At 48.5% G+C, this 16899-nt stretch overlaps 5 protein-coding genes across 5 annotated transcripts; 1 reads left to right on the top strand and 4 right to left on the bottom strand.

Annotated features, from left to right (window-relative positions):
• Positions 1–80: 80 nt before the first annotated feature.
• On the bottom strand, positions 81–368 carry PC9H_008994 (uncharacterized protein; the record flags this gene model as incomplete). Its single annotated transcript, XM_036778501.1, has 2 exons — positions 81–91; positions 143–368. The coding sequence occupies 2 exons, from the start codon at positions 366–368 to the stop codon at positions 81–83; spliced, it is 237 nt and encodes a 78-aa protein (XP_036629929.1).
• Positions 369–4398: 4030 nt separating this feature from the next.
• Positions 4399–5910, top strand: PC9H_008993 (uncharacterized protein; the record flags this gene model as incomplete). The annotated part of the gene is made up of 7 exons (XM_036778500.1): positions 4399–4529; positions 4871–4913; positions 4969–5317; positions 5366–5491; positions 5538–5599; positions 5654–5711; positions 5828–5910. 7 exons carry the CDS (start codon positions 4399–4401, stop codon positions 5908–5910), a joined length of 852 nt encoding a protein of 283 aa, XP_036629928.1.
• Positions 5911–7288: 1378 nt separating this feature from the next.
• On the bottom strand, positions 7289–8880 carry PP1_4 (Serine/threonine-protein phosphatase pp1; the record flags this gene model as incomplete). The annotated part of the gene is made up of 5 exons (XM_036778499.1): positions 7289–7345; positions 7398–7532; positions 7926–8083; positions 8130–8376; positions 8425–8880. 5 exons carry the CDS (start codon positions 8878–8880, stop codon positions 7289–7291), a joined length of 1053 nt encoding a protein of 350 aa, XP_036629927.1.
• Positions 8881–10559: 1679 nt separating this feature from the next.
• PC9H_008991 (uncharacterized protein) lies at positions 10560–12932 on the bottom strand (the record flags this gene model as incomplete). Its single annotated transcript, XM_036778498.1, has 7 exons — positions 10560–10594; positions 10669–11293; positions 11348–11845; positions 11896–12398; positions 12451–12562; positions 12613–12743; positions 12797–12932. The coding sequence occupies 7 exons, from the start codon at positions 12930–12932 to the stop codon at positions 10560–10562; spliced, it is 2040 nt and encodes a 679-aa protein (XP_036629926.1).
• A 2209-nt stretch (positions 12933–15141) lies between these two features.
• On the bottom strand, positions 15142–16474 carry PC9H_008990 (uncharacterized protein; the record flags this gene model as incomplete). The annotated part of the gene is made up of 5 exons (XM_036778497.1): positions 15142–15393; positions 15449–15713; positions 15767–15826; positions 15875–16158; positions 16208–16474. 5 exons carry the CDS (start codon positions 16472–16474, stop codon positions 15142–15144), a joined length of 1128 nt encoding a protein of 375 aa, XP_036629925.1.
• Between the last annotated feature and the right edge of the window lie 425 nt (positions 16475–16899).

The following is a 16899-nucleotide window of genomic DNA, read 5'->3' as shown; positions in this document are numbered from 1 at the left end:
GGGACAGAGATACATTAACAAACCTTCGTCGAGGGTTTCATCACCATACAGTGAATATGCATACCACCCAGAGAGGAAATTCATGACGGCGCTGAACGGAGGATGTGAGCATCGATAATGGAGTCATGAAGGGTCAACCCACTGGAATGGTAGGCAAGAATGGCCTGTATCGGCCTGCAGTATGTCACGATGACTTGGATGTCACGATTGGCAGGCGATAGAAAGTTCACGACCTGGTTTGTGAAGGGAGAGTACACCAACGCAGTAAGCTTTGTTGGTGGCGAAGAGTGTTGGCACCCAATAGCACGCGAAGCATCCATGAGCTCATCTGCGAAGAATTGGTGAACATAAAGGTCAATGTCAGACATTTTGTAAGCGATGCGAGTGAAGAACTGTAGCGCAAATGAACCTCCGATTAAGGTTCCAGTTGCTTGTGTGTTTCGAAAGTAGGCAATGTCAGCAATCGGGATGAACACGGAAAGACTCTGGTCGATGTTGTAATGGACTCGGAGATATCATTTTGCCGTCAGATACGCAATTTTACAGGTAAGTCCATAAGCGCGGAGTGATTTCAACGACAGAAACTGAAGTATGAGGAGGTTGGCATCTCGTTTGTTGAGGAATCGTACACACTGATGGAAGATGTCAGTGTCAGAAGGCACACTGGTGGAAGCAAACACAATTACCGAAGATTGGATTTGCATGATAGTTTACTTGAAAAAGCGAGTGAAGGAACGGGGGCGGGAATACGCAAATGCGAAGACATAGGAGGGCGATGGTCTGTCGTCACTGTCAATTACACCGGCAAGACACGGGAGAGCGAAAGAGGCAAAAGTAGGCGGCCAATAAGAAAAGAACGATCATATAATGGAACAAATAAGGCAAAATACCAAACAGCCAATAGGAAAAGGTGACAGACGCTGTTGGCCAATGAGAACTAGGTGCCTAGCCCCTACAACTTTCTGAAAGCTTAGCTGGTATTAACGAGCCTCCATTTCATTCCGGTCTCGTAAACTCAGTATTGTGGGGGTACAATGACTCTATATTCATGTACCTGTAGAAATAGTAAACTACGAGTACGAGTGAGTACGCGTTAAGTAAAGATAGGTAAAGACAAAAAGGGCTCACCTCAGTATTGTGGGGGTACAATGACTGAGGTGCCGAAAAGTGAAGGAACACATATATAATGGTTGCGACTCGCGCATGCGTGCGCGTGGGCAGTGAATCAGATGTAAGTAGTAAAAGGCGTGATAAGAGACATGAAACGGAAACGGTGCAAGTTGACGCATGGCCAACTTGCATTACCCGTTTCGGCTAACGGATAGCCGTATTTGGCTAGCGATGGACTCGCCGTGTGTTTGCTAACCCAACACATACGGGGAGCGCAACATCGCTCTAAGAGTTCCAGCCATAGCACTATCAGATAGAGGCAAATTTTAGGCCCTGTTCGGGATCCCCAACTAGCAGTTGGGGGTCCAGTTAGTAAAATCACAACTAGCGAGACAAATCGTGTAATCCTCGGCGCTACATTTAGTCTAGGGCGCTACATTTAGATGTGTGACAACAATCAGGTGATACCCCATTTAGATTGTGTTCAACCAGTTTTCAGTGGTGAAATTTCATTGCAGTTACCTTTCACATTTTGAAGAAAGTCAATAAGCCCTCAACCTCAGTAAAAACGTGTTGGTGGTCATCGGTCTCCATTTGGGAACGTTTGGTGCTCACATGTCTCCAAATAGTATTGAACCGGTCTCTATTTTACCAACCCACGACCAGATAGTCACAGTTTGGTGGTAATTAAAGAGAGTGTGGGAGAAAATGTGTCCCGATGCGCGCTTAGAGAAATTTCTGATACTGCCTAAATCTACTGTCCCCCCATAGAACAACCTAAGAATACAATGTATAGATACTCTGCAACATCCCAAGTGATTAGAGTGGCGGTATGGACCATGTACAGGGCCTCAGTGGCTCGCAAATGGTGAAATCAATATTTTTATTCCCACGGAAATATTCAAATAGTCATACATTGGTGCCCAATTTACCTATCCCGCACCTTCGTTTTTACTGAGCCTCAACTGTGAACTTAAAGTGCTGATAGTATCAAATACAATGAGCTATAGGCCTGGCTGTCTCATATACTGCCAGTACTGGTGTATCTGCTGCTGCTAGGTCTTGAAACAGAGTCCAAATGTATACATCAATTCTGAGTGGTCAAATGTGGATTGATGAGCTTTAAGAAGGTATTTTACTCCCGTTGTGCGAGCTGATATGTGTTAAACGAGGGAGACAAGAAGCTGGCAGAGTCACGCGTGACATGTTGCTTAGTTGGTTCACACGTAGTTAGAGTGGCTACCGAACACCTTCCCCCAACTAGTTTAGCCATAAATCGGTTCTTATTATCCCAACTACATTCTCGCGGGCAACAACTACTAGTTACGATCTTCCTGGGGATCCCGAACAGGGCCTTATTTTATTTTATTTTTACCTATTTTATTTGATGTGGCCAAAATTTTGGGCCTCCGCCAAAAACTAGCGCCTGATCGGCTCGATAGAATCACTTCGGACCCAACGGAATATCAAACTAGATACCTCCAGATGCGTACAAAAACAAGTCTGAGGGCAAAAAAAAAGGTTGACCTAAACTTGCTGTTTTTGATTGTCCCCGACCGTACATCGATGAGGAAAACTCTGGTCACCGCTTCGGGCCGGCAGGGCTTGGCGCGTTCAGATTTCCGATAGGAACAAACAATGTATAAACAAGCAGGAGTGGAGAGTCTCTATCGATCTGCAAACGGCTGTAAGCACATGAACGCCAACGGGATTTAGGCACCCAGGGGGAGAGACGGCCATCTTGTTACAGGCCCTCACGCCTGCCGCGATGCGGACCCCAGGCTGCGTAATATACCTCGCGTCCAACCGAGAAGCGCCCGGGCGGGGACGGGGTAAGGCCTGCACGCCTGTGGCAAGTTATGCAGAACATTTGCTGGTATTCTCCTCATCGACCACCTGTGAAGATTTCAGAAACTGACTCGACGATATGCATAGTATCTTCTCGAGACTGAATAATGGCTCTTCGCTACTATCATCGTGCTTGATGGGCCTCTTGCTGGCCATCACACCATCCACTTTCGTCTTCACGGCAGAACCCCGAGGAAACTTGACCATTGGGTCAATACGAGTGTGCGTGCTGATAGTGGTCTCACCTTGGTGAAGTTAATACGGGGGTTATAGGGAATCCTCGATGATACAAACAACCAAACGCAAGAAGTCGGCGTAGTGCGATTCAATGTTACTGCTGGTGCGCTCTCATCCGCTACGAAAGGGCCCTTTTTAACCCTATGGGCTCTACGCACACGTATTAATAATACTACCACCTCGTCGCTTCATCGTCTCTCTACGAACCCACGCGCCCATGCAATGCTGCAGATCTCACACCGCTATTTCATTGGAATACCACAGGGTGCAGGATCAAATAATACTGGGCCTTGTATGAGATTATTATGTGGGAATTATCGTCGGTAAAGATCCCATATCAGGCCCCGTAATATGCAATCAATATATTAGCTAACTCACAGATATTATATTCAAATGTATTAGATTATTTTGAAAACATTATGCAGATTGTATGTCGGTATTAATCGTTATCGAAGCCTGGGAAGAATAAACTATTAGCTAGATATAGATAAGGAATAAACCCACTGGATATATGTAGTTTACAGATTTTTGTTTGTTCGATACCGATCCGATATTAGCGGGATTGTTATAAGGACATTATTTATTATAGCCGTAGGAAAACATTTAAAATATACATTACATACATTCTCACGATTTACCATAAAATAGTCACTGAGATATCCGATGGTTATCCATTGAATTGATTGACTATTTTCCCCTCAATCAACGGGATATCATAGGTATTAATATTCGATCATTATGTGTCATTTTATTTGAAGAATTCAGAGGAAAATACAGGAGGGATATTTGATCCATATTTGGAATAGTATATGGCAAATTAAATATGTATTAACCATTTTGTTATGTGGGGAATATGAAACCGTGGTAGACGATCAATATCAGGAATAGATATTCAAGAGATATCTTATCGGTATGTTACATCCATATCGGGTTCAAACGCACATCACGTGACCTCGCCGACACGTCCAAAAAAAAAACAGAGGCCAGAAAGCACATACACTGCAGGGGGCTATCCAAGGGAATACCTCATCCGAACTTGTATATTCCAATCCGTCCCTAACTGAAGACACCACGCACTGTAGAACGAGCGAACGCTACGCAAAATGCGCACGAGGGAATGGTGAAAAGAAACGTCGAACGTCGAACTAGAGATAACGTCGAACGCGAACGGGAACATACTGCGCCCCGTACCATACACACGACATGAACCAAGGTGACGCTAATATCGTTGAGGAAGTGACTAAATGGGCTGAACGGGTGTCGGTACAAGAGGGCCAACGACGGGGCGAGAAGGGGTATTGGATCAGACGATCAACGAACGAAGGAATGGGCAGGTGGGTGAACGGGATGGGAATAGGAACGGCCGGGGTGGAAATGAAACGAGCGAGAGATGTGAAGAACCCGTCTTCGCGCTGTAGGTGGAATTTAGGAGTCGTTCATGCACGCGCGCGGCCGTAGGCAGTAAGCCGATGAATGTCGCGCCAGCAACTAGTAAACGATGTACCGAGTTAGATAGGCCTTGAACATATTGGATTGCTACTTACCTGCGTGCGCGTCGAGGATTCGGGGGACCTGGATCTAGAGTTGTAGCTAGCTAGTGGTAGTTGACGACCTCTCAGTGATAAAGGAATGAGCAAGTCTAGCGAGCCAACGGGGTGCTCACCGGATGTTTCAGGCGTTGGAAGAGGATGGACGGGAGAGGGAAACAGAGAGTCAAGGTGAGTTGGAATGGGCCGAAGTGAGGGACGGAGGAAGTCGTGTATGCGTTGATAGGGCGTCGTAGAGGATGCGAAATTTTGGGTTGGCGCGAAATTGACGTTTACGGAGACGAGCGAGGGAACGAAGGTCAACGTTGGGGAGGAACTCGAATCTGAGACGTGTGGGCCGTCTCGCGAACACAGACGCCCCACGGTGTTGGCGCGATCCCATGCCAACTCTCCTCCCAACACCGCCGAACCCGCCTCTCTTCCTTCACCGTCTCTATTCACCCCGCCTCTCTTCCTCCACCGCTATCCATTGACTCCGACTCTCCTTCCTCCATTACTATCGCGTCTCGTTCATACCTATCATCAAAGGTCAGGCCTGCGCTGTACAATGGACGACGTGACTAAGGGCTTCCTTAGTCTGTATCAATGACCCAACTTCGAATTATACGCACCCTGCTCTCGAGGGGGTCCACGACGCGGGAGCACGTCATTCGGGTCGCGATGGAGTGGTTGCGCTCAGCAGCAATCATGCAGGCAATCTCGAACCGACTCGGGTATCCGGTTCGACGCCTGCAATGTTGGATCATCGTGTAAGTTCTCGTCACGCTTCCTCAGTCCTTGCCTAACTTTGCACAGTAAAGAGCGCCATCGAAGCGAAGATCGCGAACCCCACATTACCATTCGAGGATACCGACACGGTAGGGGCGTTGTAACCGCCCACATTTACGTGAACGACCGATACGTTCGACAAGGCTCCGCGATCTTCGCTTCGGGAGCGCGTGTTCGTGCCAAAACATCTTGTGTCCACTTGTAAGTCGTCCTCCGTAGATTCAGGCGTCGTTACTAATTGGACTTAAGTGATATAAACAGTTAGCTATTTGTTGAATGTTCTCTTTCTTGTTTGTAAATCAACGCGTAACGAATAGATGTAGCTACTATAGGCCTGATGACCTTGTTGGACGAGCATTCGAAACTGTCCACCTATGTGACGTTTCCCTTACTTGCATGAATTGGCCTTGGGATGCTATTCCACGCTCCATATCAAGTGTTTATGAGAGCTCTCAAACCTTCTAAGCTGGCTTCTGCTACACAAGTGCTTTCTTCTTCGTTCAGTTCACAGGAGCTACCGTTGGTTTGGTAGGCATCATATATTCGGTTATTCGACCGCTTTTCTCACCATGTGGCTGAACAGTCGATGGAATTAGACAGACTTCCACGGAGGACAATACGGCTGCACCTATCGAAATCTACGTCTTGTGGACAGACTCGAGGCAATGGCAAGTGATTGCGGCATGTCGAGCGGCCAGGATCAGGAACAAAGCGGACAGTCGATTTACGTACGCGTTAACGATCAAAGCTGGGAGATGAGGCGCATTGAAGATATTGGCCTGCGAGACTTTGATCACGACGATGCAGAATGAGGTTAGCCTGGACCGTTTGTGCTTGGCCGTGCTGTTCAAACAACCGGACGGCATCCATCTACAAATGTACCCGTGCGTTGCCGTGTCTGCCCTTCTGAACACCCAACATCCCTCTGGAAATATTCTATGTTTCTTCACATCAAACTCTCGCACCCTCATCTTTGGGATCACGGGTTAAATCAGCCGAAAAACCTACCTTCTGCATTCTTGGACGACCTTCGAGTTTCGCAACAAGAACTATCCTACATCTTGAAATCAAGACCCACTATCAGGCCCAATCCAGATACCCCACCGGCCGTCTCACTCCCATTCAATCCAGTGATACGAGGCGTAAAGCATATATTACCTACGGCTGACCAAATAGTAAACTCAGCGGGTACCAGTAGCTCGAAGAAGATCTCCCCAAAATTTTTACATTCTTCGCGGCAATCACGAATGTGCTAGTATCAACAGAATATACGGGTCCTACGATGAATGTACGTGGGTTTTGTATGCACATAAGACCAACTCCTTTATTACTTTCTCTCAGGTAAACGTCGATATAATATCAAGCTATGGAAAACGTCCATGGATTGCTTCAATTGTCCACCTATCGCTGCAATCGTCGATGAGACAATTTTGACGATGCACGGAGGGTTGAGTCCGGACTTGCAATCTATGGAGCAAATTCGCCAGGTTATGAGAAATGACCGTGGTGTCTCGTTTACGTTTAGTCCCGATGTAGTGTCGAGATTCCTGCAAAAACATGACATGGACTTATTATAGTGGGAGCAAATATATATATATATATATAGAGGGAGCGATAGAACATGGAAATAGAGGGTCGTCCTAATATAATAGCAGATCCGGAGAAGGTACCGGCAAGAGGGCCAGTCTAGCACAGAGTCTAACTCCCTGAGCGACTTCAACCCATCTTACCATCCTTCTTCTTCTGCTTACGAGGTGGTGTTACCGGTCGTCCCATGTTCATACCGCCGTAAGGGTATTTGGCGTATTTGGCTTTCTTCCGGCCGGTTTCAATATCTATATCAAAAAGTCAATTCAGAACGTAGACATATAATGTCGAGATACATACCTGGAAGGAGCACAGTAGAGTCTCGTCTACGCTTACCATAGCACCTGCATTATCGAACTCTCCGCAATAATTAGGGGCCGAGAACAGAGTGACGAGATGGCGCTTCGCGAAGAATTCGTAGCCGTCTTCGACGACCTGCGGAACGAGGTGAATAGTGCCTTACGGAGATATTGGCCGAACCTACCTAGCGTGCTCTACATATTAAGTCCATGTCTTGTTCTTGCAGGCATCTCGACACGACATCGGGACCAAACGTAAACGAGACATATATGTTTATATTCCTCTTCCATTCATTCATTGGTGGTATATATGATATTTCCTGTCTCTTTCAAAATGTGTATTAATGCTTACCACTTGAGAACGCGGGTTTAGGTCAAGGTTGGCTGCAACAGAGAAGGGGGACCCTGCGGTTCGATGACCTCTTCGTGGTGAGCTGGTGCGTTCGGATATATCGCGGAGGGTGAGGTCTCAAACATATGTCGACGGCCCACAGAACCGTTGACTGGCATAAGTGCAACTCCATCTTACCTCCGCTTGAGGCCCTCCTATTGGCTGTGCGTGCATCGATTCACCTCGCGTGAGCGCCTGTCGGATCTTCTTCAAAGAAGCACTCAAGAAGCACCGAACGTAGAACCAATCAGAGACAAGCTCTCGGGACTGTTGTCTGTGCGACGAGTTGTTCCGAACTTTCCAATCGTTGCTCGAAGCTAATTTGGGAGGTCCTGCCAGCACTGAGGTCTTCACGCAGGAGGCGTTCAACATGGTGTGCTTGCCTCCCCTCCCGTAAACCAATGGCATCAGTATTGCCCACATCCACGCTTGCCTGCACATCCTTGAGCTGGCGTTCGGTGTCCTCCAGAACGGCCTTCAATTCGTGGAAACGTTGCTCCTGTCCTTCTCGCGTGCAGCTTCCGTATTGCACCTCATCGCTCTCCGACCTAGCACAGATCCAGGCTTCAAGGTCCTCTCCCTCGCCGACCTAGCACAGATCCAGGCTTCAAGGTCCTCTCCCTCGCCGACCTAGCACAGATCCAGGCTTCAAGGTCCTCTCCCTCGCTCGTGCCTCCTCGAGGCTGGATAAGGTGTTAGCCTGCTCCTCCAGTAGGCTTGCTACCTTGTCCGAATTGCGAGTTTCGAGAGCCTTGACGTCTTCGAATTCTGCCCTGATGCGAAAATCAGGAACTGGGCCGCTCAGAGTCCTCATAGGCAGCGTAGGCAGCGTAGGCATCGTAGGCAGCGTAGGCAGCGTAGGCAGCGTAGGCATCGTAGGCAGCATAGTTACTCTAAGCAGCGTAGGCAGCGTAGGCATCGTAGGCATCGTAGGCAGTGTAGGCAGCGTAGGCAGCGTAGGCATCGTAGGCAGCGTAGGCATCGTAGGCATCGTAGGCATCGTAGGCAGCGTAGGCAGCGTAGGCAGCGTAGGCAGCGTAGGCAGCGTAGGCAGCGTAGGCAGCGTAGGCAGCGTAGGCAGCGTAGGCAGCATAGTTACTCTAAGCACCGTAGATGGCCCACGCAGTCAGGTGGTCTACGCATTCTGAGCACCAGCCCACACATCCAGGTGTTCTACGCACTTTAAGCATTGTAGGTAGTCTAAGTATTCTGAGAATCGTACGTAGGAGTGATCTAGAGTTCTTGTGATATTCCTAAGATACTGTATGTTGCGGACATCAAACAAGTTTGGCTACGTTGAGAGGTATATGTTATGTGAAAAGTAACTATCATAACCAACTGCTGAAGGCGGGATACCACATATGACGGCGAAAGTCGAAAGAATGCAGGTGGGAGAGAAAGGAAAAAGTAAATGAAGCGCAGTGTGTACCTTTATGCCAAATTTTCGCAAGTTGCCGATCCATCCGTAGCGCTGGCCAACACGTTACAACCGCTTTTGGTTGCACATCATGCTGGCCAATCACCCGCGCCGACCATTACAACCGTTTTTGGTTGCAACTTTCGTGGCACGGGCACATTCCGTATATCAGTGTTCGTTCGTTAGCGAGTTCAACGTTCGCGAGCCTTTCTCCTCCTCCCCATCACCTGTGCCGTTATCGCGTCATTACCGGCATTGATCTCTCCACGAACAGCAACCCGTAAGTTGCTCTCTACCTACGATAGATACGCAGCGTACGACGCCTACGACACGTATAACATGAACGCTGGGGTAGTCAGCGGTCGAGTTGAGGTGGCGATTGATATTGGGGACTCGAAGGGTCAGTTGAGGAGTGTTGGATGTCGTTTGGTGCGAAAAGGTCGGTGGTGGGGAACACAATTGAAGTGTGAGATAAGAATACGCAGCCCAGCGTCGTAAAGTCGTAAACAGCGAATGAACCGTAGAGACTAGATGAGGTACAGTGGGGCATCCTATATATTGTATGCATAGCTATGGCATCTACATGTATACAATGGATACCGTGATGATTGTTTGCACCAAGAACGGATATACTCAAATGCATCCACTTTTGGTTGCAACGCACTCGCGCCGAGCGGTCCGTGCTAATTTGCGCCAAAAATGGATGTAAAAATGATCCGCCTCTTGGTTGCAACTTGTGCCAAAGCGACAGTCGTCATATTAATGGCATTCACGGTTCAACCATGACTAGTCCAGTTCGCTGAAATTGTATAGTTTTGTGACAGTTCAAAGTCATACTCTCTATGCTATCGATTGGTACAGCCCCTGTTTGCCTTCGAGTGTTACAGTGCCGTCGCAAACTCCAAACTGGTCCCTGCTTTCAGGGGGAAGGTGGCCAAGCGTCTGGGCTACGTTGCTTATTGGCCATCAACGAAACAGTTGGTTCTTGCTTGGGCCCTATGCATGCTTCGGACGATTTGCGTACTCTTACTCACAAGCAGAAAAGCGGTTGCAGGGCGAATCTAGGGGGCTCTTCAAGGGCATTAAGGCATCTGCCATCCAGGCGGCGCGCAAAGACCCGGGGACAGAAAACATTGTCGAGATTGTAGTCACTGGCCATGGTACGGGTGGTGCTTGTTGATGCTTGATAGACCGTGTCGCTGAAACATCGGGGCCGATGGCGGCGGAGGATTCAGTGGAGGTCTTGAATGCAATAATGCCAGCAAATGTGAGTCATCATATTCCGCAATGTATGCAAAACAATATCAAAGATCAAACTCGCAGAGAAGATGATGTGGTTAGATGTTGTTACGTTCCTAGTTTACCACTACCCTCGTTTCCTCTTCCTTGGCTGCCCGCATTGTTGTGGTTTCAATGAATCCGGGCCGAGACACTCAACCTTTTTGCAGAGAGGGCATGGCTCACGACACTTTGATCGGTCGTTGGCACCTTTGCACTCTCTCCAAGATCTTTGGCACTTGGCACATTTCTTCTCCTTGCGCTCAACAACAGCCCCTGAATGAGCCCGCATGACAAACTGGAAAGAATCACCCGAAGTCGTCGGTTCGTTGGTGCCAGAGTCGTCTATGAGACGCATCGCAAAGTCACTGGGATGATCTTCAATTCGCGGAGGTATGTTGTCGCTGGATGGATGTCCATTTTCGTGGGTGTTAGGCTGGGGGTGCAATGCAGGTTCGTGGAGATGTTGTTCGGGACGATGAACTGGGTCACTGGTCGGGACCATGGGATCCATTGCGAGTTGTCCTTGAAGATGAGGAGATGGGTGTTCAGCAGGAAGAGAGGGATCATCATCATGAACAACACCCCCAAGATGCCCAGCGGAATTATAGACTTGTGACTCCGGATTGGCGACGTCCACCAAGTCAACAGCAAACCAGGCATGGAGCATGAGGTTCCAGAACTCAAGGGTATCTTTCTTGCCATGAACACCTTCTTCCCGCAGTTGTTCGGACACCTCTGTACACCGCTTAACACTGTGTGAGGAGAGGAAGTCTACAGCTATTTTTGCACATGCTGTGAGATTCCGAACCTGCATATCGAGTTGTATGATCCATGATACGCACATTTATTCGATCTTTCTTACCTGATGTGCGCAACCAGTGGGTATAAGCACCGTCTCGCCTGCCTTCTGGGTGAAGGCGTAAGGACGTACACCAAAGTCTTTCTCTAGCTTGACTAGGTCTTCAGGCGTTAGATAAGTGAGTTGCGCATGGATGTGGTTTTTTGATGTGTCGCGATGCTTTGAGCAAAGAAACTCCTGAAGCTTGGATGCGTCTTCAGGAGCAAAGACGTGCCAAAGGGCCGCTGAATCTTTGTCAACTGGCAGCATGGAGTTGGCAGCATCGCAAAGGTCCATGTGTAATCGAGTTGTGCCTTGGTTAGTTCTCGGATCGGAATCGTTGGCGGTGGCAATATAAGCCTTTGGGCCGAGGTCAGGTGCGACCTTGTAGGCAGGAGGGAAATAGTTTGTGATATTGAGGGCGCCATGGAAAGTTGTCACGGCAGGGAAGGGGAGATTGTATTGAAAACTCCGGCACAGAGTAGGGAATTCTGCCGCAAACGTGGAATTGGGTGGGTAGTCCTTGAAATCGTGTCATCGAGGTAGTTTGATTATGAAAGGATCTTACTTACTTTGAGCTTCAGAGGTCGGGTACAGACATTTGAACCGAAAATCATCTCCAAAAATGTGGCCACAGTGGTGTCTTCTTCACCATCTGTTTCGCAATCCTCGATCTGGCAAGGATTTGAGCCGAACAAGTAGACGAGTTTTTCTTTCGTCCATCGGTGCAAAGTCCCAGGCTCCGGGGTAGCTTCGATCAACAGAGGGACACCCGGGGCCCAAGCTACGTCGAAATCGGCCATGGTGGGATTCGGCGCCAGTGTTGGAATGGTGCGCATCAGCGGGTCGATTTCCTTGGTGAAATCGTGCGTCCAGGAGGGAAGGGGTTGCATGTTTACCTCTTCCATGTCATGTATCAACGACCGTAAGTCCTCGGGGTCGATCATGGAAAAAAGACGGAGAGAGTTGGAGTGAGAGCATATTGGGCGACCATCTGCAACACATGGAGGACAAAATTCCTTCCCACAGTCAGTACAGATGTAGCCAATTATGCAGAAGGCCCAGCAACATTTATCTTGAAGCGAATGAATGAGCTCGTGAAAAAGAGGGCTTAATGGTATACATACCGCACTCTAACTTGATGTCCATAGTTCTACACCGTGCTAGAACTACATCTTGACCCGCGATATGATCGAGTTCTTGCTTCAATTTCGACGCAAGACATTCGGATAACACTCTCTGGTCCTACCTGTCAGAACTTCTAAATGCCGACCACACCCTGATCATACCTTAATTTTCAGGAGTTCCTCACGTGTGGGTGGGGTGTGGAAAGCTGAATGATACTGGAATCGATTGTAGTATGTATACCCTCCACCGAAGAAGTCAACTGTTTCCTTCGCGGTGTTGACGCGGCGGAGGCCTGTTTGCGACTCGTAGCAGTTCATTCAATCCGATGGATGCAATGCAACTCACCAACAAACCGGCACAGTTCGGGTTTCTTGACAGCACAATCGCAGCAAATCGAAATCGCTTTCTTGATCCTGGCGGGCAACGACTTCTTGAACAGTCTGCAAGGCTCCTGTTGAATGGCATACTCATCGTGCGACATGACTGGAGTTACAACCAAACAAGGGCTAGGCGTTCGTTACTTCCGAATGGGTAAGACTCGCAGTTTGCCGAGTCCGGAGCGCCCAGCGCAGAATGAGTGCTTCTGGAACGTTTGTTCGTGAGCAGAAACAGCGAGCGGACGAGAGAGAACGAAGTTATCGTACGACCCGCGGGGGGCATGAGGCCTTGGGGGTTCAAACGTTCAAACATCGAGATTGGAACATTCAAACTTGACGATAGGTGAACGGCTCGGCGCGGGATCGCGTCTCCTCGGATGTCTTGGCGGTTCCGGCCCGACGATGACTGGCTTACACGTGCACTCCGAGAACGCCGACGACAACGAGGAGATGATGGGGCGAGTGTATTTGTATGAGTCATGACCATTACGCAAGGAATCGAGGTTCGGTTTGATCCCCTGCGCAGAACGATTGTTTCTAGAGCTTCCGCAGCAGAAACGTACGTTCTGCACAGCTGTAACTTGCGTAGAATAGAAAAAGACTGCTAAGTGTCATACTTCCATTTCACGAACTGGGGTCCTAATGAAAATGTACATGAGGCCTTGAGGATGTGAACGTTCAAATCGAAGCGCGTTCCGCGCTCCACCTTCCAAGATTTGACGAATCGAAAGAAACATGAGCTCAGAAGCGGGATTTCAATCATCAGATCTGATAAGGCAAGACCGTAGGTGGCCTACGCATTCAGGTGGTCTACGCATTCCATTTGGACGCACGCAAGTATGAGGGTCCGATTATATTGCTTCGCTTTGGGGTCATACTTTCTCTATTAACCCCCACACAAGCATACGCAGCGTACGTACCCTGAGCCTTGTAAGGGGCCTACGCATCACCAGTGGCCTACGCATCGTAGGCATCGTATCTGTCTTGGGCATCACCAACCGCGTGCTTTAGCATTCTGACCTCCGTACGTGTGAGCTTCAGAAGTGCAAACTGACATCAAAACAAGCGTGTCTACGTTGAAAAATATATTACGTGGCTATCGTATAGATGTACAAGGTGGGAAACCACATTTGAAGTGAGGATGCAAGTGGGAGGGAAAGAAGCCAACAGACCTCGCAGGCTATACGTTTATGGCAAATTTTCGCAAGTTGCCGATCGATCCGTAGCGCCCAGGACCAACTACAGCCGCTTTTGGTTGCGCCAATTGCTACAGCCGCTTTTGGTCGCAACAATCGCTACAACCGCTTTTGGTTGAGCCAATTGCTACAGCCGCTTTTGGTCGCAACAATCGCTACAACCGCTTTTGGTTGCGCCAATTGCTACAGCCGCTTTTGGTTGCGCCAATTGCTACAGCCGCTTTTGGTCGCAACAATCGCTACAACCGCTTTTGGTCGCACCAATCGTTATATGGCGTTCGGATTGCGTTCCCTCTTTCCTTCTTACTTTATACTATAGGTAGATGTAACTAGGCATGCAGAATGTGCATGTGTAAGTAAGTAAGATAATACCTAAGAATGAATGCGGCCGCAGCTCATAACGGACCAAATCAAGAAGTAAACGAAATGATAGAATATGTACGACAAACCATGTATCGGAAGTTATGTACGGTCCGATCCCTACAGCGCTCCATGGGTGCTTACGCATTCCTACACACCAATTTTGGTTGCAACTTACCTCAGCACAATCCGAATATTGAATATGAATTCAAATCAGCGAGTTCAACAGTTTGTAGGCCTTTCTCTTCCTCCCACGTCCGATCACCATTAGCGTAGATTCGACCACGTACAGCACAGCTTCCATATTGAAAACAACACATAGTGGATGACAGCACTAAACTACATGATTCTGATTAGTCAAGTTGGAGTACTCATCTACTCATCTCCGCGTGCTGATATTATTTCTACCAGCTCAAATGCTATCAAGTCTGTGAGTCGAATACGTTTAAAGGAACAAGGTCACTAACTCATATTAATATCCTTCCCCTTGTGCGGATTGAGATTGTAAGCAAGATGTGCCGGTACAAATACATCACGAATGCCTCCCGGTTTCATGCCTATCAACCCAGTGTGGGCCCCTATTTACAGCGGCGTAGGCAGCATAGGCAGCGTAGGCATTTAAGTATCCTAGGATCATAGCCGAACCTAGAGCATGTCTTATATCAAGACGACAGTATAAGACTTATACTATTGAAAATAGTAATAGAACATAATTTCGAAATGACTGTTCCACGGCAGCTCGTCCCCCAAAAGATGTTCAGACGCTCAAGGACCAGAGTTCAGGCAATCGTACACTCTGCCAGTGACAAACGCCGACAATGCCAAGGACGATGACGACAAGAACAAGTTCGTCCGTGTAGTTCTCCAGCAAAAGAGATAAAGTAGATACTCTCCTGGAGGCGTCCGTACCTATCTGCTCGGCACGGAGTATTGTGAAGGAAGACGTAGTAGCAACTGCAAGCCTGAGGGGTGTCTCACCGTCGTCCCCTATTTCAGCGGCACGGTTGCTCTAGAAGAACGGACTCAATGCCACGTTATGTAGGGAGTGTAATCACACCACTTACAACAATAAGCTCGGCACCGTTTACCTCAACGGACGGCAGACGATGCTTGCTGCCTACGTGCCACATGGCAATTTCATTGTTGTAGCCTCCGACAAGGACAGTCCCGGCATGGATGAAGGTTCCAGGAAGTGGAGAGTGGGATTCCTGCGCGTGTAAAGCAAAGTGATGATAATGCCCGCCGCTCTGCATGTCGTATACATTGAAGCCTGATTGATGGTTGGGAGTCATAACGCGCGAGCCATCTGGAGTGATGAAAATGGCGTCACTGAGCGACATGTAGTTAGGTATGCCAGCTTGATACGGAATGCTCTAACGTACATGGGAGCATCGTGGGGTATTCCGCACTGGCTGACTTTTCCAGTTTTGAAATTATATAAACTGAGAGACCAAGTCAACACCAATGAACTTCACTAACAACGAACGTACCGAATGCCATATTGTTGGCGATAACAGATGACCACTTGCTCGTTATCCAGGAAGTGGAGCCCAGACACCTCGGCCTTCAGTTCGAGGTGGTTGCCACCCGCAATTGGGTCTGGCAGTACAGTGTGGTATTTCCACTGGAAGCAAAGGTTGTCCTTCGTTGGGCGTTGCCGAGCCCAAGCGGTTACCGTGTGGCCACCGCCCACCACCAATTTACGCATGTTTGGCGAGAATGCAAGATGTGTTATTGTGCTACCGGGTATAGCTACGATGGAAACGTTTACGAGCTGAGAGGACATGAGTTACTATTGAAAAATCGTAGTAAAGGTGGCATACCTTTTTACTGGTTTCCATTTCGTACATGACGAGAGCTCCGCCAAGAGATCCCGCAAGTAAAAGATTCTCGCCGAACCACTTCAAAACCGTGACAGGGCTGCCAATGGGACTGTTTAGAGTCAACTTTGCGTTGGGCAACTCCCAAATGTAAACTGAGGACCCAATTCCAGCCGCAATATGAGTATCCTTGGACGAAAATGCCAAGCATTTAATGTAGTCCCCTGCGCCAACCTTGATGTTGTGCTCGATGGCGTAAGTCAAGGACATTAGAGCAAGATTAGTCCTTGACGAAAGTTACAATCGTAAATGGATCAAAGGGAGGGAAGAATGAAGAGGCAACGCATCGGACTGCTTATATACCTTTACGCTTTTTCCTTCGGAGCCACTGGTTTGCTTTGTCCGCATACCTCGTGCACGCGTCCGCTCAGCATTGTGCGTGACAAAGGGCTCGCAGAGAGTGTACGTATCATAAAGCCAATAGGCGATTTGTGCGTCGTACGAAGCCTACGCATTCTAAGCACTGTACGCAGCTTACGCGTTCTAGGCATCATAAGGGGAGTAGGCAGCGTAGACAGTGTAGAATTTGTAGGCATCCTAAACATCATAAGGGAGTCTACGTACCCAGCTGGGCATCGTACATATCGTACACATTGCGGATAGCGCACGCATTCGGGTGGTCTACGCATTCCAAG

The sequence above is a fragment of the Pleurotus ostreatus genome, assembly GCF_014466165.1.
Source record: "Pleurotus ostreatus strain PC9 chromosome Unknown scaffold_6, whole genome shotgun sequence".
NCBI classification, from domain to species: Eukaryota; Fungi; Basidiomycota; class Agaricomycetes; order Agaricales; family Pleurotaceae; genus Pleurotus; species Pleurotus ostreatus.
Note: the sequence above shows the minus strand (reverse complement) of the source record. Positions and strands in the feature narration are given on the sequence as shown.